This window comes from Hylaeus anthracinus, unplaced genomic scaffold (assembly GCF_026225885.1).
Source record: "Hylaeus anthracinus isolate JK02 unplaced genomic scaffold, UHH_iyHylAnth1.0_haploid 12002, whole genome shotgun sequence".
Classification (NCBI taxonomy): domain Eukaryota; kingdom Metazoa; phylum Arthropoda; class Insecta; order Hymenoptera; family Colletidae; genus Hylaeus; species Hylaeus anthracinus.
In genome coordinates, this window is record NW_026534349.1 from 2,924,136 (window position 1) to 2,948,869 (window position 24,734).

The 24,734-nt window shown below is 38.0% G+C and overlaps 6 protein-coding genes across 23 annotated transcripts; 3 read left to right on the forward strand and 3 right to left on the reverse strand.

Annotated features, from left to right (window-relative positions):
• Positions 1 to 5: 5 nt before the first annotated feature.
• On the reverse strand, positions 6 to 2,715 carry LOC128891747 (folylpolyglutamate synthase, mitochondrial-like). 9 transcript variants are annotated; one of them, XM_054151498.1, is made up of 5 exons: positions 2,312 to 2,452; positions 1,919 to 2,060; positions 1,573 to 1,688; positions 1,089 to 1,489; positions 6 to 1,028 (listed from the first exon to the last, which is right to left on the reverse strand). In XM_054151498.1, exons 2-5 carry the CDS (start codon positions 1,991 to 1,993, stop codon positions 121 to 123), a joined length of 1,500 nt encoding a protein of 499 aa, XP_054007473.1. In that variant the 5' UTR covers positions 1,994 to 2,060; positions 2,312 to 2,452; the 3' UTR covers positions 6 to 120. The 9 variants fall into 9 exon arrangements, with proteins under 9 accessions (XP_054007473.1, XP_054007469.1, XP_054007466.1 ...); XM_054151499.1 differs by having other exon boundaries at positions 394 to 472; positions 649 to 1,489; XM_054151500.1 differs by having other exon boundaries at positions 889 to 1,028; positions 1,111 to 1,489.
• Positions 2,242 to 5,339, forward strand: LOC128891750 (uridine-cytidine kinase). 3 transcript variants are annotated; one of them, XM_054151506.1, is made up of 5 exons: positions 2,242 to 2,380; positions 3,007 to 3,263; positions 3,333 to 3,478; positions 3,575 to 3,721; positions 4,197 to 5,037. In XM_054151506.1, the coding sequence occupies exons 2-5, from the start codon at positions 3,028 to 3,030 to the stop codon at positions 4,325 to 4,327; spliced, it is 660 nt and encodes a 219-aa protein (XP_054007481.1). In that variant the 5' UTR covers positions 2,242 to 2,380; positions 3,007 to 3,027; the 3' UTR covers positions 4,328 to 5,037. The 3 variants fall into 3 exon arrangements, with proteins under 3 accessions (XP_054007481.1, XP_054007480.1, XP_054007479.1); XM_054151505.1 differs by lacking the exons at positions 2,242 to 2,380; positions 4,197 to 5,037 and adding exons at positions 2,522 to 2,796; positions 5,051 to 5,339; XM_054151504.1 differs by lacking the exon at positions 2,242 to 2,380 and adding an exon at positions 2,522 to 2,796 and having other exon boundaries at positions 4,197 to 5,035.
• A 146-nt stretch (positions 5,340 to 5,485) lies between these two features.
• On the reverse strand, positions 5,486 to 6,707 carry LOC128891755 (ubiquitin-like protein 5). Its single transcript, XM_054151512.1, has 4 exons — positions 6,555 to 6,707; positions 6,329 to 6,445; positions 5,824 to 6,013; positions 5,486 to 5,742 (listed from the first exon to the last, which is right to left on the reverse strand). The coding sequence occupies exons 3-4, from the start codon at positions 5,999 to 6,001 to the stop codon at positions 5,699 to 5,701; spliced, it is 222 nt and encodes a 73-aa protein (XP_054007487.1). The 5' UTR covers positions 6,002 to 6,013; positions 6,329 to 6,445; positions 6,555 to 6,707; the 3' UTR covers positions 5,486 to 5,698.
• Positions 6,708 to 6,731: 24 nt separating this feature from the next.
• Positions 6,732 to 9,257, forward strand: LOC128891745 (nucleolar complex protein 4 homolog). Its single transcript, XM_054151490.1, has 6 exons — positions 6,732 to 6,869; positions 6,963 to 7,065; positions 7,298 to 7,711; positions 7,795 to 7,842; positions 7,916 to 8,279; positions 8,372 to 9,257. The coding sequence occupies exons 1-6, from the start codon at positions 6,732 to 6,734 to the stop codon at positions 8,874 to 8,876; spliced, it is 1,572 nt and encodes a 523-aa protein (XP_054007465.1). The 3' UTR covers positions 8,877 to 9,257.
• Positions 9,258 to 9,375: 118 nt separating this feature from the next.
• LOC128891742 (uncharacterized) lies at positions 9,376 to 13,150 on the reverse strand. The gene is made up of 6 exons (XM_054151483.1): positions 11,477 to 13,150; positions 10,684 to 11,412; positions 10,446 to 10,606; positions 10,139 to 10,350; positions 9,675 to 10,061; positions 9,376 to 9,517 (listed from the first exon to the last, which is right to left on the reverse strand). Exons 1-6 carry the CDS (start codon positions 12,703 to 12,705, stop codon positions 9,491 to 9,493), a joined length of 2,745 nt encoding a protein of 914 aa, XP_054007458.1. The 5' UTR covers positions 12,706 to 13,150; the 3' UTR covers positions 9,376 to 9,490.
• Positions 13,151 to 13,514: 364 nt separating this feature from the next.
• LOC128891735 (uncharacterized) lies at positions 13,515 to 24,180 on the forward strand. 8 transcript variants are annotated; one of them, XM_054151472.1, is made up of 14 exons: positions 13,515 to 14,121; positions 15,105 to 15,493; positions 15,593 to 15,795; positions 15,901 to 16,020; positions 16,142 to 19,776; positions 19,860 to 20,192; positions 20,280 to 20,560; positions 20,636 to 21,132; positions 21,220 to 21,641; positions 21,710 to 22,036; positions 22,132 to 22,304; positions 22,400 to 22,566; positions 22,647 to 22,859; positions 22,949 to 24,180. In XM_054151472.1, the coding sequence occupies exons 2-14, from the start codon at positions 15,322 to 15,324 to the stop codon at positions 23,090 to 23,092; spliced, it is 6,687 nt and encodes a 2,228-aa protein (XP_054007447.1). In that variant the 5' UTR covers positions 13,515 to 14,121; positions 15,105 to 15,321; the 3' UTR covers positions 23,093 to 24,180. The 8 variants fall into 8 exon arrangements, with proteins under 8 accessions (XP_054007447.1, XP_054007442.1, XP_054007440.1 ...); XM_054151467.1 differs by having other exon boundaries at positions 13,517 to 14,138; positions 15,587 to 15,795; XM_054151465.1 differs by having other exon boundaries at positions 13,517 to 14,121; positions 15,587 to 15,795.
• Positions 24,181 to 24,734: the final 554 nt, after the last annotated feature.

The following is a 24,734-nucleotide window of genomic DNA, read 5'->3' on the forward strand; positions in this document are numbered from 1 at the left end:
ATTGATACAGTTATTGTTATTATGATTATTAAATATATAATTTTACTGTTTATACAAAATATTCTTGTTATTTGTACTTCTATATTACAAAATGATTATTCAATTACATTTAGATACATATTAAAATTGTGTATTCATCGTCAAATTCGGATCTAATATAGTAAGAACCGCACCTGCTAAATGTAACGATCCGGTAACAAGAATTTGAAATTTTTCATTGTTACTACAATTAATTTCTTTTTCAGAATCCTTTTTAATTTCTTGTAGAATTTCAAAAACACTATTTGCAACCACAGAATCAGCTCCCCATACTTCAGAATTCTTCACACATTTAAGTTTTTGCTCATCTATTAAATAACAATTTGTTTCGGCATCTACATTTTCCACTCCGGCAATATTTGGTACGAAATATGCTTTACGAAAATATAAAGACTTCAAAGGTGTCAATAACGGAATTGGATCTCGATTTCCACTAGAATTAAAAATTAAAATTCTTTTCTCTCTATTTCTGTTGTTGCTTACTTCGTTAAACCAATTAACGCAGCCTTCGATACTTTCAATCGTATGTGCACCATCTACGAAAAACTCGGCGATGCTACCTCTTAAAATTTGCATTCTACCTGGCCATTTACAAGAAGATAAACCTACCGCAATCTTATTCATATCCACAATCTTTGAAACTTGTGCTTCTTGTATAGAACTATTTATTCGAATATATTCTTTATATTTATTGTAAAAGTTATTATCATTTATGGTAGTATTCATCGTCGAAAAACATTTATCGTTGTTACACGTTATCCATGCAATGGCCAACTGAATAGCTAAAGATGCATTTTGTTGTTTGATACTGTTTGTTATTTTTGAAATAGGTGTTAAATTTTCCCATGTATATTCTTTGAAAGAAGGGACAATATGTAATGAACAATCTTTTTCAATTGCTCTTTTCTCTAACACTCGCATCGCTTGTGGAAGTTGTGGAACAGAAAATGCAATTGACTTTGGTTTAAAAATCCCAGATTTCTGAAAAGCTATATCTTCAATAGTATTACCTAATAAGGAAGTATGATCCAATGCTAAACTACTTATACCTATGCATACAGGATTCCTTACGATATTTGTACTATCTTTCAGCCCGCCAATTCCAACTTCGATAATAGCAACATCAATGTTCGCGTCTAAAAATATATTAAACATTAGAACTGTTAAAAATTTAAAATACGCAGGCATGTCGGATTCGTGTTCTTTCGCATTTTCCAGCTTTTTATACACTTTCCAAAAATAGTGTGTAAAACGCGACTGGCTTATCGATTCTCCATTTATTTTTATGCGTTCTCTGACTGTAACCAAATGTGGAGAACTAAAAAATCCTGTACTAAAACCATGTTGACGTAAAATAGCTTCTGTGTATGCGCAAGTAGAACCTTTTCCTTTAGTACCTGCTACATGTATGACAGACAAAGTTTCTAATTTTTCAAGCGTAATACCTGACCTATAAAAACAATGTTGGTAAAATTATCGTTATGTTCGGTATACACGTTAATTTTTCAACAAAATAAAAAAAAAAATCATTACCGAACCAAGTATTTTTCTGTATTACATAAGTTAGAAAGATCACTATTATCTGTTTTTGTTGCCAGCTTCAAATATTGAATGTTGCTTTGTAAACCTTGCAATGCTTTTAAAGCAGCCTAAAAATGTGATAAATGATTTTTCTTATATATCTTAGTTTACTATTCCTATCTGTATAAGTAAACTGAACATAAATTAAATAACAGTCCGTATTATACCTTGTAAGAATTATCATGGTACATATGAGTAACCATCTCTTCTATATTTGTGTATATTATTTACAAAATCAAAACTTCCAAGCACCATTAAACAACTATGCTAATAATAAACTAATATAACACAATGTTACCTCGTAACTAGGTAATGAACAAGCCTGACGTTTGATTAATGAATTCAGCGTTATATATTTCCATGGGATAAACATCTATACTCATTTATTATGCAATCATCTATTCAATGATAAGATGATCATAAATAGGAGCAGTGTTTCACTATAATCATAAAATTGACTTACTTAACGAGTATTTGCTGTAAACATCATATCGTTAACTTACTTATATATATTTAAAGACAGATAAAGATTAGGTTTCCCAGTTTTTGTGAAATATTAATGGCCAATTTCAAAATTACTTTAAAAAATATCATCGAATATTCTAAATTGAACAAATGTTTCTGGACCTCTCTTAGTTCTCAAGGCATGCACAGGAATACGGATATAAATATTTGAGAAAGATTATTGTACCAAATCACGTCCTAGTGTGCATAAGATTGGGACAGGTTGGGACAGGTTGGGACTCGCACGTGCTCACAGGTAGATCATCTAAATAGATCAATGTAGATCAGCTAGATCCTTGGCACTGATAACTTGAACACCTTGTATAATTAGTTGAATACTACTGGTAATGTGCGCGCGCGCGATTTTAGTTAATCATTACATCAAGTGTTTGCCTGCATTTCTATCGATACCCTTGCCATTACTATCGGTATCACTTATTATTACTCGTTGATACGCACGGCGAGACAGTTGTTTCGAAATCACACTCGGCTTCGGGGTCGATTCATTGTTCAATTGCGGAACGTATAAATAAAGTTTACACGATGGCAGATATGTCGATAAACGTTATCACGCCGCGAAAGATGTCTTTCGGTATTAATGGAAAACTGAACGGTTTGGAAAGTAAAACGCCGTTTTTAATCGGCGTTTCCGGTGGCACGGCCAGTGGGAAAGTGAGTAACATACGTAGCTGGATTTTCTCGAACGTCGTAATCAACTGTACTTGTCATTTTATAAACAGTACAAATTTTTATACGACTTAACCTTAATAAGAAACGTATAATACGAAGATGGTCTGACTTCTCGACTCGTTGTGTCGATTCGTTCGTCGAAAATAATTGACGAAATGATTGTGTGCGTGTGTGTGTGTTTTGTTATTTCAGTCAACTGTTTGCAAACGTATAATGGAGAAACTGGGACAAGTTGATATGGATCACATGCAGCGACAAGTAGTTTGCATTTCACAGGATAGTTTTTATCGCGACTTATCGCCGGCTGAGAAACTGAAAGCCGAGAAAGGACAATATAATTTCGATCATCCCGATGCTTTCGATAACGATTTGATACTTCAAACGTTACGAGATATACTAGCTGGTGTGAAATGTGAAATACCATCTTACGATTATAGAACGAATAGCTTGTACGTACTTTTATCGTTCAAAAATAGTGTAGATCGGCACAGAGTTTCAATGATTCTTTTCAATTCCAGAATCAAAGATCAAACAACAACAATTTACCCTGCGGACGTAGTTCTATTCGAAGGAATTTTAGTGTTTTATTTTCCTAAGATACGAGATTTATTTCATATGAAACTGTTCGTAGATACCGATTCGGATACTAGATTGGCTAGAAGGGGTAAAACTATGCGAAAACGCGTCATTTTTTTAACAGAACTGTATACATCGGAATAATTCTATACTATTAAATAAATATTTTCAATTATTTTTGCAGTACCACGAGATATAAAGGAAAGAGGAAGAGACTTAGATTACGTATTGAATCAATATATGAATTTTGTAAAACCTGCATTCGAAGAATTTTGTCTTCCTACAAAGAAGTTTGCAGATGTAATTATACCCAGAGGTGCAGATAATACAGGTAAATTGTTGCATTATAACCATATATCGGATTATATGCAAGGTTATACTTTTAAGCATATGGTGTCATATATATTTTGGAATATTTCATTGCATTTTTTTGCTATTAAACATGTAACAAGTATTATTAACTTATTCATAAATGTATATTTTCATTGTATCATAGTTTGAATTCATTCTTGTTTGATCTGCACCTAATTTACAAGATATAAGAGTTAAGCATGATTGTAGCTTAACTTTAACTCTTTGTATTATTAAAAGATAGTTAACATAATTTAGGTGCAGATCCGATATAGCAAGGCAGCTTAAATTCGTTATTATTTGCATTTGTACATGTCTGTATAGCTTTAATCTGTATATTAATGGGTGCTGCCTGGTATGCAAGGGCTGTCAAAAACAAAGCTGTCTTTTAATTTAGCGTGAAAGTTAAGGTCATTTAAGAAAACGTACATGGTTTGGTTGTTGTATGTTTTCAGTGGCAATAGACCTTATAGTGCACCACATCTGGGACATTTTGCGTTTGAAAAAGGCTGAAAACTCATCCGGGCAGCATCCATACATCTACCAACATAGGCATACCTCAATTTCCGACTCGCTCAGCAGATGATCTAAGCATAATACACTCATTTATAAGCATTGCGTTTTTACATATTTATCATACATTTATGTATAAGCAAGTTATTTGCAGTAATTTTGAATCTTTTTTTTAAATATTTAATATGTCTCTTCTATAGTTACAGAATTGTATTTGTATTAAATTTATATTGAGCAACAGAATTGCTTTTAATATGCGTGCATTCATTAGTCCCTTACATAGGATAAAATTAATTTTACACTCTTCCTAAAATATGGACATACTGCATGGTTATACAAAATACGTCATTCTAATATACTACATCATTCTAATATACTAGAGAGATTCAAGTATTACTCACACATATGAACATTTGTAAGTACGTGTGTATGCATATGCAATTATGCATGGAATTGAAAGCTTAGACTTTTTATACGATGTTATTCCTTGACCGGTTCGCCGCTTTCTATATTCGTATAGACGTACATTGAAATTTTATAAACAAGCATAAAGCATATAAACGTTATCCTGTAGTGCTAGTTTTTTATTCGATTCTTTTATTTTGAAAATAAATGCTAAACACATTTTAATTCCCATAACAGTATATCGTTACATGGAACAATTATCATTTGACATGTATAATTTTATGACATTTGTTTATATTGTAAACTGATATAATAATAAAGAATGACCTCCCTGTCGTCGAACGAGCAATCTTTAACCGTTTACGTACTTATATTTTATGTTTTGTTGCAGTGGCGATAGACTTGATAGTGCAACACATAAGAGACTTCTTAAGCAACAGGGGTAGGGTTACAAAGCAACCTGAACATTCGATAAACAGAACAGAAAAATTGTCCAAGAGGCCGCATTAATTTTAAAAGGTTTAGAGCTAGATGAAAAATAAGTTCGATAATCGTGTTTTCGTTATACGCAATACTCGCATACTTTTAATGCAGTCATACTACATTAAATTAGTGATGACCTTAAAGTGATACAATTAAGTTTTGAAAAATGCATGATAAAATGTTTTACGTTATATTCAGACCTATTGTTAAAGGATCTAACTTAGGTACAAAATGTTAATGTCAAATCTTATATTTTACTGCGTGAAAATAGGCTATATTTGTAGAGAGTGAGTTTGTAAAAATATTATAGCAATATTTAGGTGTTAAGTAACAATTACATATAGCAAGTTTTATAAAGCTTTATAAATCTATTAACAGCAACAATACAAGATGATATTATTTTTGCTGTTGCTATCTATGTTTATTTATTATATAGTTACTATATACATTGTACAATTTAATAATATGTAAGATACAAAATCATGAAATATTTAAATATAAAAATTTATAATTACTGTTATTATTGTATTTATATCTAACACGAATTATTTATTAATTATTGATAGTAAAGTTCTAAATTCATGCCATCGTGAATTTCATCTAAATCGTTAATTCAAGGAAAATACAGAATTATCTAATACTGTGCGACAATATAGAAGCACATTCGATCTCAAAGGATACAATCTTGTAGCTTTATGTGATCCTTAAAAATGGTATACCACTTCTTTAAAACAATCTTTTCCCAATGTGTCCCTGTTTGAGCAGCTATCAATTTTTTTAAATCGCCTATCGTGTCGTCTGGATTACATTTAACTCTGACTTTTTTCCCAAGACGGTCGTTACACGTTATTTCTAACATCTTTCCTTTCGACTAAATATAAAAAACAGAAGTTCGTTTAAAAGAATATTAGAATGGAATATAACTGACATTGTATAGTACATTTTTAAATATAGAATAATTGTATCTTCAAAATCATATTGTTTTTATATGATAAAATGATATCCGAAGATAATAATAAATTTGCAGGTTATGTGCTATCGATATCGATAACTAGTTAGCGAACAATTATAATTTTGATAATTATGCTTTCAGTCACGAGTCATATCACCATTCTCAACAAAATGATTTTTAAATACACTCAATTGTATGATACGAATGCAACAATTATATGGTATATTTACTTACAACGTATCGTTATATTAAAGTTGCCGAGGAATAAGTCTTCCTGATCCGCTCTTTTACAGAAGGATACCACACGTTGATTCAGTTTTATAGCAAAATAACTTCAAAGTTCAAAATCGTCTAAGATGCGTGTTTGGATGTATTCATGTATCGACAATTCGACAACCAGTCTTACAAAATTCAAAACGTTAATCGAACGATGAAAATGATACAATTAATGATACTACACCTTATCGATTTCTCTTACAACCGATGGAGGTGAAACGCGAACTTTGCGTTTTATATTTTTAAATATTTCAGACTCAAAGAATATACGATAATTACGGGAAGTAATAAATATACGAGAGAACACATTCGTAGAGTCTTGTAATAAGTTCTGCCATTACCAAATTCTCCGTAGACGACGATGGCGGACGCAGCAGATCTTCCCGGCGCTTCCTCTAGTCAGAAAATGTCGTCGAAACTTTTAAGACAAAAGGCACAGGAATTTCTATCTTCGAGGAAGCATGCCAACAATTTAGTAGACATAATAGCCCAATGGGACGTAAGTGCGAGCTCTAAAATCATTCGATAATAGACGATACACAGAATATTTCGAGGTTATGTCGTTTAATAAAATTCCTAATCACTCTATCAGGAATCCACTTTGTCCTGCCTGCTTACGATGGAAACGATATTCGTCGAAGTTTTGAGAAGGGGTGACATGTATCTTGAACGGACGATAACACTTACGATATCAGGTATGCTCGAACGTTTTAATGCTTTAAAACTACTTGACAGCGTTTGACATCATGCATGCCTCTGATAGTGTTTCAATTCGTATCGTATTGAACGCGTTTTATACCGTTATATTTTGTGAAAATCTCTATTTGGACACAAAAATTAACCACGGAGATACGAATTGTAGCATTGTACAGATTTTGTAAGTATTTCAAACTATGAAACAGCTTTTTCATAAGATTTGTGAAACAGAGCCGAGTCCAGAAGCAAGATACATCAGCTGGTTAAGAAATTGTTACGAAGAAATATGGGAGAAGATACTTTTAACAATAGAAAAGTATCGGCCTGCTATTCAATTACAAGCTCTCACTACCGCTATAAAGCTTATGGCAGAAGAAGGCAAAAATCCATTGGAACCATTCGGCAGTGTAGGGTACTATTTCCCTCTTCACCGGCTGAAACCCATTTTGATGAGTTTACTATCGCCAGAGAAAGACAATGCTAGTTTAATATCTAGATTTCAAGAAATTACGGAATATCCCGATGCTCTTTACTACACCTGGAAATGTCTTCCCTCTCTTACACCTAAAAGGCAGCCACATGAAATTTATATAAAAAATTTACTCGAGCTTATACACAAATTGCTGTTGCCAAAGGAAAACGAAGGTATATATTTAAACGGTCTAATTATCGTAAATTAAATAATTTCTATCGAATCTAATATTTCATGTGTACAATTTATGATTTAGAACAAGAGATGTCCGAGAATAAAAACTTATTATGCGGGCCACAACAAGGTAAAGAAGATACATTTTCTACGTACATACGTTCTTTATACATCGTTATAACGAGTTATATTCTTTTTACCAGATAGTAAAAGTTTTACATGGGATCAAGCAGGAGCTAGACGCGCGTTAAATAAAGTTTGGGTTTGCGTTATGCATTGGGAGTTGACGCCGCAGTTACATAAACAGTTATTAGTAGTTTTGTTAGAACGAGTAATGCCACATTTAGAAAAGCCTGTTTTACTAACAGATTTTCTTATGGATTCCTTGGATGCAGACGGGACTATAGGCTTGCTCGCATTACAAGGTGTATTTTTATTGGTTACCAAACACAACTTGGAATATCCTAACATCTTTACCAAACTTTATTCTATGTTTGAGCCAGAAATTTTTCATACGAAATACAAAGCTCGCTTATTTTACTTGTCCGATCTTTTTCTCAGTTCAACGTAAGTATTCGCAATATCTAAATATGTCTATTCGTTAAAGTTTTTCTTTATTGAGAGGGTCAGGATTATCACGTATTCGTGTTACGTTCCAGGCACTTACCAGAAGCATTAGTCGCCGCCTTTGCAAAACGACTCGCGCGTTTAACTCTTGTTGCACCACCCGAAGATATTCTCATAATTTTATTGTTTGTTGGAAATCTTTTACTTAGGCATCCTGGCTTAAAACGTCTCATCGATCATCCCCAAGAAGGAGAAATTTCAACGGAAGAAAGTAACGGTGCTGGAGACCCGTTCTTGATGGAAGAACGAGATCCATTGTTAAGCAACGCTCTTCTAAGTAGTCTTTGGGAAATCAAAGCACTGCAGTGGCACATAGTACCGAGTATCGCTAGTGCTGCTCGCTTTATTCGCGAACCTTTACCCTCTGTCGAGTACGACATGGCATCGGCTTTAGAACGCACCGGAGGACATTTATTCGATCGGGAATTAAAAAATAAAGTGAAAGATATCATGCTAACGTTCGAAAGACCCAATTCAATAGCTTTACCAAAAGGTGAAAGATTATTGCAGTATTGGCAACTGACGACGATGCACTGACGGGCAATATCGAAGTTATACATTATACATGTATATTGTGCAATATACATTGATATCGAAAAGAACACTCTGAATGAACAAAAGAAAAAAAAGGAACGCAAAGAAAATGATGAAGTTTCTGCGTTTGTTTTATACGTTTAAAAAGTTTAGTATGAAGATATTGCATACTTTTGTATTATTTAAAATCTAAAACTAATTGTAAAGGAATTGATTCGGAATACATTGTTTCACGAGCAACATGTAGATACGTATTTTTAGACATCCAATCATGCAGTTATCTAGCACAATAACTACTCGTGAATAACTACCAGTTCTGTTAAATGAAGTCATTTGTATGGATGAATGTGTGATAATAAAGTGAAAGTTATTTAATTTAATAGATCACCCGTGTTTCGTTTGTAATACAATATCTATTTGGCAAATATTATACAGGTAAGCGTTAATGGATTTTGCAATTCAGTTGATCATGATACAATTTTACATTTTAAACCAATATTTAAATAATCCCACATTTCATTATAATACATTTAAATAAGTACCCTACGGTATTATTATCGATTGTTATGTATAAAGGAATTTATGTACATAAATAGAAGTGCTTAATCCAGACAGCATTATGTATATTGTGTACTTTCCAACGCCTAGAACATCAAAATACACAAATTACAAATTATTATTTTTAATGTAAATAATTTAATTTCTATATTAAAAAAATAATAATAAGAACTACTTTTCTTTGTTGGCTAATGTATTTGTGTAAAAATGACAAACGTAGTTTAATGAGTTAAATTCACAAACCCGTAGTAATTGTCGCCATTCAGTCTCGTCCAATGCATGTTTTATTTTCACTAAAATACTGGCTGGAATATTAGGAGTTGACGTTAACATGCGTTCTTGCTTGGTAGGTACGTAGTCCACTTGCAAAAGCTCGGCCACCGTTGGTCGTGCCTTTGGGTCATGCTGAAGGCACTTACGCATCACATCGATTAAGATTGGTGGCGATGGTACAACTTTGTTATCACCTTCTCTTGGCGGTAAAGTTGCGGGGAAATGAATGTTTGGTTTTGGATTAGTTATCGCACTCACTTTGGCCCATTGTGATCGTATGTGATGAAACGGTGTATGACCGTACACTAAACTGTACAAAATACATCCTAACGACCAAACATCCGACTTAAAAGTAATCTACGAAATTAACATGTTTTTAGTATTACCGTATACATTGTAATCTGTTCGAAATTTTAAAAAACTACTTTTTATACCTTATATTTGACATTATGTGTAGGAGAATCCGAGTTTCCACCAGTATCCATCAGTGCTTCTGGGCTAATATAATTTAACGTTCCAATCGGACAGTTTTTTACAACAGATGTCATGTCTGCATTCATACTAGAAGCAATTCCAAAATCTATAAGCTTTAATCTTCCTCGTACTAATAAAAAATTTGCGGGTTTCAAATCTGAATGAATTACTCCTGGAAATACGTAAACATAAAACTCAAGTTAGCCAAGCAAGGACTATATACCTTCCTACGATAAACATACGATTTTTATGTATTAAAATGTTTACCGTTATCGTGTATGTGTTTCACAGCTGTCAACATTTCTGTCCAATAGTAAAGAATCATCGTGAGGGAAATTTGCTTCTCGTGCAACATAGTTTTTAGAAGACGACTGAGATCAGTATCTCCCATTTCCATCACCACAAAGACCATAGGATACTTAATTTCGCTATGAGAAAAAGACCCGAATGTAAACATCGGTACATTTATATACGTAAATTGTATACTTGCAAACTAATTTCTTACTAATCGAACATCTTAACAACACACGGCGCTTGTAATTTATGTAGCATTGAAATTTCTTCTAAGCAACCTTGCGCCGAGTCCTTATCCATACGGTTAAGATTGACACACTTAATGGCACATAATTCTTGAGACAATAAGTCTTGCACTCTTAAAACTTCTCCGCTCATACCTTGGCCAAGTACACCCAAAATTAAATACTCCTTTCCTTTTACGAAAAGGGTCTTAGTCTGCTTTGATTTGGGAATGTTAGTTGGCATTGAAAATTGTACATTTGACGCATTATCTACAACTCTATTTGACTTTTCCGGTTGATTTTGGTTACTATCCATCCCATATTGATTTTGAGAAACATTACATACAGCTTCTAAAGTTTCTCTGTTGTTTTTATTAGAGTGGATAACATGCTCATTATTTGGTACTTTATTATGCGTTGCAGCCACTTTATCCACCAATACATCCTCTCTATTTAGATAATTAGTTTCTTTCGGTCGTTCGTTAGCGTCTGATCTCAATTGTACAACGCTTTCCGGTGCTTCAAATATTTGCTTGCATATACGTGTATTGGTACTTGAATTTCTATTAGATAACTTATTTTGATTGTTAGGTACTTCTTCGTTTACTTTGAAAAGTTGAGAACCTTGTAACAAATGCCTAGACGAATCATTATTGTACGCTGAACTTCCCGTATCCGCTAAAGGTTGTCTCGTTTTGCTCTCTGTATTCAAATACCTACAATCAAATATTTATTTAAACAGAAAATTATAGTACTTAAACGCATAGTTGTATTATATACCTTGGAGTTTCGTGTTTTGTTATGCTAGGTGTAAGATAGACACAATTTTTTGGAGTTTGTGCAGCATCCTTAAAATTGAAATTATTATTTTGCAGCGGTGTTTGTCTTATATTATTTTGAGACCAATGGGATGATATTGTAGCTGGAGTTAATCTATGATTCTTCGATATTTCGGATATTTTGTTCTGCGGCGTTTGAGCGATGTTTCTACGAGAGAAACAAGGTTCTGGACGCGAAGAACCAGGTGGTGCGTGTTTTAAAGGAGTTTGTAACATCAAGCGATCAACAGACGATGGTTCAACGTTTAACGTCGACAAATTGTTAGAAGCATTATTTTCATGATTTACTTTTTCTTGGTTTACAACTGACTTTGGTTCTAATGTATCTACTTTTGTGTTTGCACTCTGTGGATTACAACTAGCAAATTGCGATACATTTCTGAAATGTTGAGATGCAAACACAAGAGATCCAAGTTCGTTACTATTTACTTTACAAGAATCATGTTCATCTGGGGATTGAAAATCACTTTTACATGCCTGCCCTTCGTTTGATTGTCCTTTAATGTCTTCACTAACAATATGCTTGTTTTTATACTCGTGTTGAGAACTTTTCTCTTGCGTACAAATATTTTCATAATTTAATTGCACATGATTTGCATGATCAGACTTTATGTTTCCTTCATTTCTCGAGTCATGTTCATGCTCGTTATGTTTCAAACACTGTTTTGGTATACTAATGTCAATTTCAACTTTAAGATTGTTAAGCGACCCTTCGCTATGATTATCTGGTGTGAAATCTTTTACTTTATTATCATCTAATTCTTCATTGTTATAACTGCTGGATGCAGAAACATGCACATCAGTAGTTACAGTATTTGTTCTACATTCCACAATTTTATTGACTGAAAGTGGTTCTTCAAGTTTCGAAGGAACGGTAATCTGTGGAACTTTGCAAGTTGGTCTGAAGTCGCTATCGTACTTTGTATTAAATAAAGGTAACGACTTATTGAAATTATCTTCAATGCTATTATCCACAGGTAAAGGTTGAATATCATCGGAATCTGATTCGTTAACAGAATCGTCTAGTTTGTCTTCGCTTTCGTCGTCGTCACTTTCACAAAAATGTAACAACTCTTTCACGCGTATCGGTTGAAATTTTGGACGTGTGTTCGTATAGTTCTGATCCATGCTATTTAACATAGCGTTACCATTTGTCGAAAGATTCGACATTCTTGATAAAAATATAAACAATGTACGCTAACTAACGGAGCAAAAATATAACTCGAACATATATGATGAAAGATCACACAAGAACGCTTAACTTCATTAAAATATAAACGTAAAATATCCAGTAGTTTTCGTTTCTATAAAAACTATTAAAATCTCTCGAGAGCTACGTAGTCTTTGTTGTTTCAAAAGCATTGTCAAACTTGTATTTATCAAAATCACTTCAACTTTAACATTAAACTTACAGTTTCAGTATAAATCACAAGTACGTAGTGTACATTGTATTGAACGTCATAAACAATGCTTGTTTTTTTTCAATAGAGCATTAATAAAAACACAAAGTTTACTATTATGATTCTGAACTGTTTGATTTGTATCGTACTACATACTGGTTTTCCGTTTACGTCATTAAATTCAAATTCTAAAGATGCATATGGATTGGATAACCGTAACAGTGTTGCACAGACAAAACCCCTAGGCTTCGAATAAATCTGAAGTTTGCCAATGCGTTTGTCCCGTTTCTTTCTCTGGAAAATGTTCAAAAGAGGAAACGAGACAAACATATCGGCAAACTTCAGATTTATTCGAAACCTAGAGTTTTGCCCATCACTGCAACTTGCACTACACAACTTTGTTAAACTAGGGATATTTACAGAAATGCTGCGGAGCATATACTTTTTCCTAGATTCGTTACTACATGACAAACTAAAAATGTAATACATTAAATTAATATTTGTTATCTTTTAATGTCTTATATTATTTTACGTCAAATTTATCATTTTTATGAATATTTATTTAATACAAGGATAATTATCGTTTTTTATTTAGTGGCGCCATCGGTGATAAGACGCCCAAGTTTGTAGTAAGAATAGTTCCAACCGTTTCTATAAGATGGCGCCACGAACTGTCAATTTGTGGCTCCATCTAGTTGACGCAATTTGCGATCATACACATATATGATAATACATACACATATGCATATATACCGTAGCTGCGCGCACTTGCGCCGCGAGTGGACGAAATATTCATAACTTCAAGTTCGGGATTTTGATAACAGTTTTCTAGTAACTTTCTTAGGGAGTTGGATCTCCTTATACAGTCTTCATGCTTCTATACTACATACACAGTTAGGACTCCTTATACAATCTTCATGAGTTTATTATACAGAATATTTCATACGTACCGCCTCAGTAACATAGTAATAGAGTTTAACGACAGATGGCACGGAATTTGCGTTTTACTAGAATACACGGGAGTTTTCATGGGCCCTGTCGCCGACGCACCTGGCGCATCGACCGAGAAACAGAAACAGCTGTACTTTCCAAGCAACTTTGAGAATTTCGTCGGTTAATCGTCGATCTGGAATCGGTTAGATCTTCGTTGGGTTATTGGTGCGATACGGAGTAAGGAGGTCTGAGGGTATCGTGTCTGTCATTGTACGCGTACTTGCCTACTCCTCGCTTCATAGTACTTTACCGCTTTAGGCGCTCGATTCGACGATAACGTGCTTACCTTTTATTTTTCTAATTTCTGCGATCCGTGAACGTTTCTCCCCTTTCCTCTGTCCCTCTCGTTTTCTCCCTGTTGCCCATCGCTCATTCTCGCTCTCCCTTTCTCCCTATCCCCCTGGTTTCTTGTGTCCCTGTCGTGGTCTCCCTCTCTACTATTCTGTGTTACTCCAAGATTTCTATGTGCTTCGTCGACGATGTAAACAGACCGATAGATTTATCAGAGAATTCTTTTCTTTTTTCTTGTCCTGTTTACCGTGTTGTTTACGTGCTTATCGGCGTTACCGTCGCTGTTGCTGTTACTGTTGCTGCTGTTGCAGCTGCAGCTGTGCGTACGCGAAAGTGACGCGTTCGTAGGTGAAATACGCGCGCATCGAGGAGCAACAATTCTTCTATGACGTTGTTTGTGATCGTTGATAGCGATTCCTGTGGTAACAATTACACCGTGAGGAAGGTACACATGCTCGTTCGATGATCGTGTTTTCCCATTTGATGCCCGTTCCCCCGTGCGAGGTTATACGTGTAAGCATTCTCCCGCGCTTTAAGGTTACAGGTTTGGAACGCGTGAAATGTCGAATCGGAGGTCGAGTTAAATGGCCTTAAACTGTTGGAACTCCGATTTTGACACGAAACTTGATTAGATTTGTTGGTATTCCACTGGTTTAGATGACAAAGGATGTCTAGATGACTCCAGAGGGAGTGGATTTAATTCTATGTATCGTGGCTCTAACTGACAAGAAGCATCCGCTATTCCTTCGGTGTTGTACCAAACTGTTTTGTTCCCATCGTGTCTTTGCTGTCCTAACCATTGATAAATGATAGTGTATTAGAATGTTTTGACAGGAACATGTATTTTCTGAGTGATAACATTTGCTATCGTGTTTATTTTTACAGCTGTATCGTTATGAGTAAGGTGTAATCGTGTCTAGAGGGAAGCATAAATAGAAATTGGAGAGTAAATATGGGAATTCCATGGGCAGACAGGACGTTTGAACATCCAGGAAACTAGAACAGATATGACGTATACTGTTTTGAAAGGAGTCGTAAAACATAGAAAATCATAAGGAATGGTATTCTATTCGATCCTATTGGATGTTAGATAAGCCAAAAAATGTCTGGTGATTCAGGATGGAGCGCCGTTATTCACCATCCTTCGGAATTAGAGCTACAAAATTGGAATTGGGAAGAAAATGACGGGGAGCAGGAAAGAGAGCTCCCTTCTACTGTTGACATGGATGCCATAAAGGGTGGAGGTAGCTGGGATCCAACTACAGAACCGAATGGTAGCAAAACATTGCATTAATAGATTATGTAACTGTTTTACTCGATAGTTTGTAATAGGTCTTTGTATAAGCATATGTTACAACGTGCGTTAGGAACAGATTCGGTTGACTCTGAAGAAGATTCTGATTCTGACGACGAAAGTTCCGGCGGCACCGAGGGTAGTTGTTCTTATTCGGATTCGAATTCTGATTCGGACGGGAGCAGCGGCGAGGAAGAAGAGGAAGATACAGGATCAAATTCGGATTGCACGTCCGAGCATAGCGAGCAAACGTTCTCCATTCAAGAGACAAATTTTGAATCGGTACGTGTATTAAACTCTTAGCTGCGCGTTATATAAACAATGCTATAGTTGGACTGGATTATTTCGTTTTGTTCCAACAACATAACATTTGTAATTGCATTGCAGGGAGCGCTTAAACTAAAGATCACTATGAAAGGTCCAAAAAAAGAGGATACGGAAAAGGCAAAATGCGAGAAGAACAGAAAAAACACGTCGAAAAAAAATAAAACGAATTGCGAAACGAAGGTAAATTGTGTGGGTATTTGTAAGCGCGAGACATTGAATCGTAGATACTTGAATTGGTCGCGTTTCTTATAAATGTAAATACACGGTTTGTCGGTAAGTAGTTGTTCTCTGTCCCGTTTAGACGTCCGAATGCAGCAGCGACGATTCGGATTCGTCGGAAAGTCGTCTGGGTTCGCAGCAGCAACAACAACAAACGCAACAGTCTCAACAACAACAGCAGCAGCAGCAGCAGCAGGAACAACAGCAACAACATCCACCTCTTCAAGAAATCAATCAAGAAGATTTGGCGGCTATTCTACCGGATCAAGAGCACGAGGATGCGCCATTCGATGGATTCGAGGATTCCGAAAGTGGTCGACTAGTGTCGAAAGCTATCGAACGAATGTCGCTCGGGGCAGATTCGGATACGAGCGAAACCGCTGATCAGAATCCTCCCGTACCTGTATATAGTTCCACTTTGCTACAACAATTCGTCGAGAAAACGGCTCTGCTGTCGGAGCCGCGAAAACGACGAAGTAAAGTAGGGAAAAAAACAAACGATTCGGAATATCCATGCGTTTCGAACGTGTCACCAGACTCGGGAATTCAATCGGTGGACAATAGTCCGCTGCACTTGGCGATCAGCCCCGCGAGTCCGTCGGCGCCAACGCAATCCCCGATACAAACCGTAGTCCCGAAACCAGCGGTGAACGTAGATCGTGTTTTGTATCCACCGAAGCGGAAACCGGGGAGACCGGCGAAAACAGTCTCGACGCAACCTCGCGGTCCTGGTAGGCCAAGACTCAAGCCAGAAATCGTGGAGAAGATCGAGAAGATCGAGAAAGTAGACAAAATAGAGAAAACGGAAAAGACCGAGAAAAATGAGAAGAAGGAGTCTGCGTCGTCGCAGCAGCAAAAAGTCTCGAAGGAAGAACCGAGTAAGAGGGGGAAAGCGAAACCAGTGCAGCATAAAGCTGTCCCATCTCGAGAGGGCAAAGAAGAGAAGAGCGAACCTATGAAAAAGTTTAAGGACAAGCCTACTTGTCAGAAGAAACGCAGCTGTACAGCATCCAAGCAATTCTCGCAGAGGAGGATAAGCGGAAAAAGGACGAACGGGAGTTCCCCGACGCGTGTCAAGTGCCTAAGTAGAACAGTTACAAGTAAATATGGAAAGGATGTAGTTCAGTGTGACGGCAGAACGTACAAGAAGATGAAGAGAGATAAGCCAGGAACGGGAAACAAAACGACGGTTCCCTTACGACGGCAGAAGCCGTATTGCGAGCGGATGGTTAGCGATAGGAAAACGCTCAATTCGAGTAAAAGAAGTTTGAAGGAGAACAGAAATAGTTCGGGTCCGTTGACCAAGAGACAGACTTCGATGAAAAAGAGCGTCGCGCCGGTTACGCGACGCGTGTTAAAGGAAAACAAGAGTAGCAAAAAGACAACGAACGCCTTCGAAACGAACGGCGTTGGCGTACAGACGCTTATTTCGTTACCTGTTGGCGACGTACTGAAAGCGGAGAGTGTCGAGAACGTTACCAACAAGTGCGACAAGGGAACGCAACCTATACACAATCATTGTCACAAGCACCATCATCACAAGCATCGCCGACGGTTAGTATTACCTCCGAAAAATCCGATACGTATCGATCCATGTATCATCGAAGAACTGGAAAAATTAATAGAAGAGTTCGCCAGATCTTGCAGTCTAGGCCGGAACAACGCGAGCGTAGGATACTCCGAGTTGCCACAAATTTTTCGCGTAAAGAAATTAACGAAGAAAAGGAAAGGCGACATTACAGCGAGCGACGATCAGAAGCTGAAAAGGCGTTTAAAGAAGGAAAAGATACTCTCCGGTACGGACACAAGGAGCAGCACGAACGCGAACGCAAACTCGAATCCGAACGAACAGCGGTTGCCGCTAAAGAAAAGACATTATCACTTGTCCAGCCCTCATAGTTCCCAGAGCTCCAACGCGAGTTGCACCGACGTGACCACCAATGAGACCAACTCTACCGAGAGCCACATCGAGGAGGCCATCGAAGCAACGATAACAAGATACGGGGGCAGCTCTGGGTCTTCTTCTCAAGAGGACGCCGTGCTGGTTACCCCCAAGAAGAGGCACAGGGATACAGAAAACGCGAGCACCGATAAGTCGAGCGCTTCGTGTTCAGAATCGTTGGAGGAGAAACCGTTGAGTCAAATAGAAGCGCAACCACGGCGTAAGAAGAAGATCGTCAAGGATCTTCGGGTTACGGTCACGAAACTCCCTACCGATGGCGGACACGTCGCCCTCGAGAAAGTTGATAAAACCGACAAAGTCGAGAAATCGGACAAGTGTTTGAGCGATTCGAAAAACGTGAAAGGTCACGTGGACAAAAGCAACGGCAGAACAGAGAAGGTGGTTACGGATAAGGCGTTGAAAATCGACAAAAATCAACCCGATAAACCAGAGAAAAGCGAGCACGTGTCACCGGAACACGTACGTTTAGAGAAGAACATAAAGGTCGACGCGGCTGAGTTTCACGTAACTGAAAGTTACGACGAGATCGAGACTACGAACGAAAGTAAACCGACACAGGATAACGAGGTAGGTTCGAGCTTTCCTAACTCTGTAAAGTCTTCAGCTGCGTTGGTTTTGGCCAAGAAGAAGATAAGGCGGCGCAAGACCATCAACCGCACCGGTTTCCCGACTCTGAAGAAGAAGAAGAAAAAGAGATCGTTGAATCCCAGCGAGACGTCGACCGAAGCGTCGACAAGGGTAACTTTGCCTGCCGACGACAACGCGGACGAAGTCGAAGACACCGGAGACACGGCTAAGGAAGGATCGGATGACTCGGTGCTAGATACCAAGACGACCGTGTTGAGTGCCGAGATACAAGAATCTATGTCGAGCAAACTCGTCGTCGAGCATGATAACAATAACAGCAACGACGCGCAGGACCTTGTCCCGTCGAAGGCTGCAGGTTTGAACACCGACGATTCGAATTCGTCGAAGCAGGAGGGATCGTCTGGTCGTGCTCGTTCGGACGAAGTCGCGGAACCACGATCTGGCCAACTGAGAGTGCGAAAGGATCTCGTCGAATCGGAGAGCACCAACAACGGCACGAATAAACTATGTCCGGTCAAGTTTGAGAAGATCCTGGATTCGAGGACGTACGATGAAAACGCGCCACTGGAGGAGTCTCTGGAGAGGTACAACTTGTGCCAGCAACAACGCATCGCCGAGCTGAACGAGGAGAAGAGTCTGGAACGCGGCAGCGCTCAAGCGAACATAAAGACCGAACATTCTGGCTCGTTCAACGGGAACCAGAAGAAACGACGTGGCTCCGCGAGTCCGTGCACCTTTGCCTCGAGGAACGTGAAGCGTTTACGTAGCGCAGGATACGATACGGAAAACGACAGTCTCTCCAACGTTCTTCACGCCGATCACGAGATCGGGAAGCATTTGAACGTCAAGAAGAAGCAATCCAGGTGGAAGAAACGTTACTTGCAGGGTGGTATTCTACACGATTGCGGTAAGAATTGCGAGTCGAAGACACGGAACGGTGGAAGCGGAAGCGCCAGCACCATCGATGGCGGTACTACCCCAGGAAAGAGTAAAATTGTCTGCGAAACGAACGAATCTGCTTCTGCGGCGTTGTTAACGGCCTCGTATCAATGTGGCAAGCTTCTACGTCAAAGGAAACTACCGTTTCAGTTGCCCTACGACTTATGGTGGTTGCATACGCAGTCCAGGCTGCCGAGCAGAGAATCGGTGCCGTCGTGGAATTACAAGTAAGGAATTAATTATGATTTATCGCGAGTAATGCCAGCATATGTTTCCTTTATTAACATTCCCTTGCTTTTTTTTTTTTCAGAAAAATTCGCACAAACGTTTACTATGATGTCAAGCCGACCACGCTGTACGAGGCGCAAGCATGCGAATGCAAACCAGAGAGCGGTTGCGGCGATGATTGCATCAATCGCATGGTTTTCAGCGAATGCTCGCCACAGCTTTGTCCCTGCGGCGAAAAATGCGAGAATCAGAAGATCCAGAAGCACGAATGGGCACCAGGTTTGCAGAAATTCATGACGGAGGATAAAGGTTGGGGAGTGAGGACTCAGCAGTCCATCAAGACTGGTGTTTTTATTCTCGAATACGTCGGGGAAGTGGTGTCCGAGCGAGAGTTCAAATCGAGAATGGCAACAAGGTATACCGACAAACCAGAGTGTCACTAATGTATTCGGTGTAAAGTAGGTCGTTAATGTAAACTTTGCCTTGTTTCGTCGCATGTTAGGTACGCCAACGATACGCATCATTATTGCTTGCACCTAGACGGAGGTTTGGTCATCGACGGCCACCGTATGGGAGGCGACGGACGATTCGTAAATCATTCTTGCGAACCGAATTGCGAGATGCAAAAGTGGAGCGTTCACGGGCTTCCGCGTATGGCGTTGTTCGCCTCGAGGGACATCAAACCAGGAGAAGAGTTAACCTACGATTACAACTTTGCTCTGTTTAATCCATCCGAAGGACAGGAGTGTAGATGCGGTAGTAGCGCTTGCAGAGGTGTAATAGGTAAGGAGACCGTATCATAATGTATCATTAACAAATTCTCTTTGAATGAGTTCTCTATTCTACTCGTCTACTCAGGCGGAAAGAGTCAAAGGGTTACGAAGACTATCGCCGCTCTTCCTTCTCAAATGGAACCCACGGAAAGACGATCGGTTGGAAGGCCAAGAAAGAACATGCGGAAATCTAACATGGTGCAATCCGTCAACTCTAAAGGCATTTGCAAGTCCCGAAAGATGGGCGATTCCAGTCTGTTCCATGCCCCTGTACTGAAGCCTATGTCTCATCAGCAACGATGCTTCGCTCAACAACATCATTGCTTCTTGTTGAGGAACTTGGAAAAGGTGAAGCGAGTGAAATCGTTGGTGAACCAAGTGCAGATGCAGAACGGTAAAACAAGATTCGGTAACCCAACTGCCGCTAAAGAAAAAGGGCTCGGCGATGCTAAAATACAATCGGACGCATTCTTCTCGCAATTAACTGCTTTGACCAACACGAATACGCGTACTGTGCGAACACGAAGGCTAGCGCAGGCGCAAGACGACCCGGAAATGCATAAAACTGCGAAACTTGCCAAGGTAATCAGAATAAATATCACGAATGTACTATTTATTATTTTGTTTAAATAATGATCGCTAGCTAACGGGTGATGTAATTATTTTCAGGTGTTGAAAGATTTATACAGCATCGTGACAACCGCGAACGACGAAAACGGTCAGTTGCTATGCTCGCCGTTTATAACGTTACCCTCGAAAAGAAAATTGTCAGACTATTATGAAAAGATATCGGATCCGATAGACTTGAGTACAATTGACCAGTGCATTGGGACGGGTCACTATAAAACCGCCGAGCATTTTGATCATGATATGATTAAACTTTTCGACAACAACGTTCGATTCTTTGGGAGAACCTCGGAAATCGGTATTGCCGCAGCCAGACTAAGAAAATTATACTTAGGAAGTAAACCTGATTTTGTGGATGCCATAACGGATGCGACGGGCTGCCCTCCGTCTCAAGGATTTTTACCTCCTCGAGGTTCGACTGCTGGGGAGGAAGATGTTATCAGGTGTATTTGTGGCTTGCATAGGTAAGTAAAACCGAACTCGTTTTTATATGGATAATTTCAGGATTTAACAAAAATTATTTCTTATGTAGGGACGAGGGCTTGATGATTCAATGTGAACGGTGCCTTGTTTGGCAGCATTGCGACTGCGTCAAAGCTGACACAAGTCTGGAATCTTATCTGTGCGAGAGATGTCAACCGCGTCCTGTCGATTTGGAAATACCATTAGAGGGCGACGAGGAGGAGGAAGGAAAGAAACACTACGTCACTTTGATGCGCGGTGATTTGCAACTCAGGCAGGGGGACACGGTATACGTGTTAAGGGACACTCCGGAGAAACATACTTACAAGACTATTCAAAAGCCCGATTACGAACAGATGGATATTTTTAGAATTGAAAGACTCTGGAAGAATGTCGAGTAAGTCACTTTCATTCGTATTCGTTTCAAACGCTAACAACTTTCACTAAACTTCTGTGCCCGATACTATCGTTCGATTTGCTTTCACTTGACAGAGGGGAAAGATTTGTATTTGGTCATCACTACTTGAGACCCCATGAGACTTATCATGAGCCTACGCGAAAGTTTTATGAAAACGAAGTCGTCTGCGCACCGCTTTACGAAGCAGTTCCATGCGATTTGGTTGCCGAGCGTTGTTGGGTTCTCGACCCCCATACATACTGCAAGGGTAATTGCACTTATTTATTTCGTGAAATACAATCGTGAAAGTAACTCAAATGTAATTTAAATTTATTTTTTCTTTCACTCGCTTCTAAAACGAAGGACGACCGGTTGGTTCGACACCAGAGCATACCTACGTGTGCGAGTATCGCGTCGATCGCGCAGCTCGACTATTTACAAAAGTTGCCAGAGCTAGGCATCAAGTGTGCACGAAACCTTATGCTTTCGAAACGTTTCCAGAACGCATCAAGCATTATCGAACGTATTTGGTGAGTAGCGTTATTTCGACGTCGTTGAAGTAATCAAGGAATGCAAAGAATATAGGAGAAGACCATGTATAATGTTACAGCCTCACAGTCTCGAAGGAATACAAGTTGGTGGTAAAACGAACAAGGACAAGAAGAAAACGAGCAATCAAGATGTCGATTCTAACCCCAAATCTGAATCAGGCGATAACGCGAAAACGCACAGTAAGGATCAACAAAAATCTTCCACGAGTAAGGGTAGACGACGGTCAAATGAAATTTTATCTATTACTACATCCACAACGCCGTACGCCCAGGTAACTACTATTATTATCGACCGATACTTTTTCATCAATGTACCGTAGAATATTCAGTTAACGTAATACTCGGTGACTGTTGTTTGCAGAGAGAAGAACAAAGACGAAGGTTGAATAACATTTTAATCGGTCTGTTACAAAAAATGCCGAACAAGAAAGATCCGTTGGATTTGTCGTTCCTGTTAGAGAGGAATAGGCGGAATCGGAAAAGGCCGGGTGGATTAAATCCGTGACACTGGATTATACATCAGCGATAATGCGGCATTATCATACGCGCGCGATAACGGGTCATTGTTAATTCGTGTCACAGTTAAATCTGTAATCAAAGCGATCGATCGATTATTTCGTTTCGTCGTAAGTTGATGCCATTCGATCCGTTTCGCAAGGAAAGGAATCATGAGCTACGCGTTTACTTCTTTTTACACTACTAATACGACCCGTCCATTCATATTATTTAACCTCGAACACAAACACTACCTTCCTCAAAGACCATTGTATCGATCGAGTTCTTTTTATATGTTCTTTTTACACGCGCGAAAGTGTTGGAAATTCCAAGCTGAAATTACGATCGAAATTTTCTATAGTCTTTTTAGGGTTGTTTTTTCTATCCTAGATTACCTCTTCCTTCGCTCGCATCAGAAATTAAAACTCGAACTGTAAAGGAAATAGATTCGAGTCGCGCGTCGATGGAAAGGTAATCTTTGATTAATTTTAGAGTATTTCAACTCTCGTGCAGTGTAAAGTTCGTAAGTATTTTGAAGGAATAGAGATAATTTGTTTTCGTAAAACGGATCGACTTGGTTTTGAGAATCGGATTCCGTACGTGAAACAACGTATCTGTCAAATTGAATCATCTAACGAGAGCTATTACTTCTAGTAGAATTCTAATATAATTAGAATCGCGAAAATTGTATAAAACTATTTGTAAATTTATTTCATAGCGAATACACTTAAGTGTACAAATTAATATGCTACTCGGGATATAGGAAAGTGGCAAAGGCACACGCGTGTGTATATATCGGCCGCGTGTGAAAGGACGATGGAACCGACGTGAAGGAAGAAGAAAACAAAATCGAGTAAATCATGCGAGGCTTTATTGCACAAAAGTACCATTATATATTTTTCATAAGCCCAGTGTTATTTGAATTAAGTGTAATATATAGGTTTTTAAATTTATAGATAAAACTTTACTAACATATTTAATTTATTAATGATCGCGATCGAATTATAGCTAATTGTTGCTATGACAACTAATATACGCAGGATTTCGTATTTATTATTACATTATTGCAGTTAGTAAATACATATTATTGAAAGCTATTTAATATGGATAAATCTTATTTATATATATATATATCATGTGTTTCAACGTTTTGCACAGTATCAGAGATATTTTTATCGAATGAAAATGGGTACTACATCACATTCGGGATTGTTTGCATATCTTTATACCTGTGTAAAGAGTAACAAATTCTAAGTGATCTTTTCGCGAAAGTTTATGAATGTTTTTGAAATATTTATCTGTTAATTATTTTTTTTGTTTTCTTTTTTTATTTTAATTTTTGATAGTACTCTCAAATAAAAAGATATCGCCTCTTCTGGGTCAATTGCGGAAACTTAATATTTTTTTCTTAACCTAAAGAAATTATTTTGTCGAGACTGTACGATGTATTTATTAAAAATATCAACAGGAAAGATCTACAAAGAGCTTACGTACTGTTTACAGCGGTAGTACCTAAGTGGAAACACACGGAACAATTGCAAAAATTTGTTACAAATGTTATCGGATGAATTGAAACGCGTATGTGTAAATCACTTTGAATTAATTTGAACTCTTATTCATAGATCAACAAATGTTAACGTGGTCGTTGGTGA

What these genes read in the sequence shown, in the direction of transcription:
- LOC128891747 (XM_054151494.1), bottom strand. Translation starts at nt 1,993, where the DNA reads ATGTTTATCCCATGGAAATATATAACGCTGAATTCATTAATCAAACGT. An exon ending in GTTCATTACCTAGTTACGAG is followed by an intron (nt 1,689 to 1,918) that starts GTAACATTGTGT and finishes TCACATTTTTAG; the next exon opens with GCTGCTTTAAAAGCATTGCA. An exon ending in ACAGAAAAATACTTGGTTCG is followed by an intron (nt 1,490 to 1,572) that starts GTAATGATTTTT and finishes TTGTTTTTATAG; the next exon opens with GTCAGGTATTACGCTTGAAA.
- LOC128891750 (XM_054151504.1), top strand. Translation starts at nt 2,668, where the DNA reads ATGGCAGATATGTCGATAAACGTTATCACGCCGCGAAAGATGTCTTTC. An exon ending in GATTATAGAACGAATAGCTT is followed by an intron (nt 3,264 to 3,332) that starts GTACGTACTTTT and finishes TTTCAATTCCAG; the next exon opens with AATCAAAGATCAAACAACAA. An exon ending in CAGAGGTGCAGATAATACAG is followed by an intron (nt 3,722 to 4,196) that starts GTAAATTGTTGC and finishes GTATGTTTTCAG; the next exon opens with TGGCAATAGACCTTATAGTG.
- LOC128891755 (XM_054151512.1), bottom strand. Translation starts at nt 6,001, where the DNA reads ATGTTAGAAATAACGTGTAACGACCGTCTTGGGAAAAAAGTCAGAGTT. An exon ending in TCACATAAAGCTACAAGATT is followed by an intron (nt 5,743 to 5,823) that starts GTATCCTTTGAG and finishes TTAACGATTTAG; the next exon opens with ATGAAATTCACGATGGCATG.
- LOC128891745 (XM_054151490.1), top strand. Translation starts at nt 6,732, where the DNA reads ATGGCGGACGCAGCAGATCTTCCCGGCGCTTCCTCTAGTCAGAAAATG. An exon ending in GTTGCCAAAGGAAAACGAAG is followed by an intron (nt 7,712 to 7,794) that starts GTATATATTTAA and finishes TTTATGATTTAG; the next exon opens with AACAAGAGATGTCCGAGAAT. An exon ending in GATCTTTTTCTCAGTTCAAC is followed by an intron (nt 8,280 to 8,371) that starts GTAAGTATTCGC and finishes GTTACGTTCCAG; the next exon opens with GCACTTACCAGAAGCATTAG.
- LOC128891742 (XM_054151483.1), bottom strand. Translation starts at nt 12,705, where the DNA reads ATGTCGAATCTTTCGACAAATGGTAACGCTATGTTAAATAGCATGGAT. An exon ending in ACAAAACACGAAACTCCAAG is followed by an intron (nt 11,413 to 11,476) that starts GTATATAATACA and finishes ATTTGATTGTAG; the next exon opens with GTATTTGAATACAGAGAGCA. An exon ending in CACATAATGTCAAATATAAG is followed by an intron (nt 10,062 to 10,138) that starts GTATAAAAAGTA and finishes TTAATTTCGTAG; the next exon opens with ATTACTTTTAAGTCGGATGT.
- LOC128891735 (XM_054151467.1), top strand. Translation starts at nt 15,322, where the DNA reads ATGTCTGGTGATTCAGGATGGAGCGCCGTTATTCACCATCCTTCGGAA. An exon ending in CGCTTGCAGAGGTGTAATAG is followed by an intron (nt 20,561 to 20,635) that starts GTAAGGAGACCG and finishes TCGTCTACTCAG; the next exon opens with GCGGAAAGAGTCAAAGGGTT. An exon ending in AAACTGCGAAACTTGCCAAG is followed by an intron (nt 21,133 to 21,219) that starts GTAATCAGAATA and finishes AATTATTTTCAG; the next exon opens with GTGTTGAAAGATTTATACAG.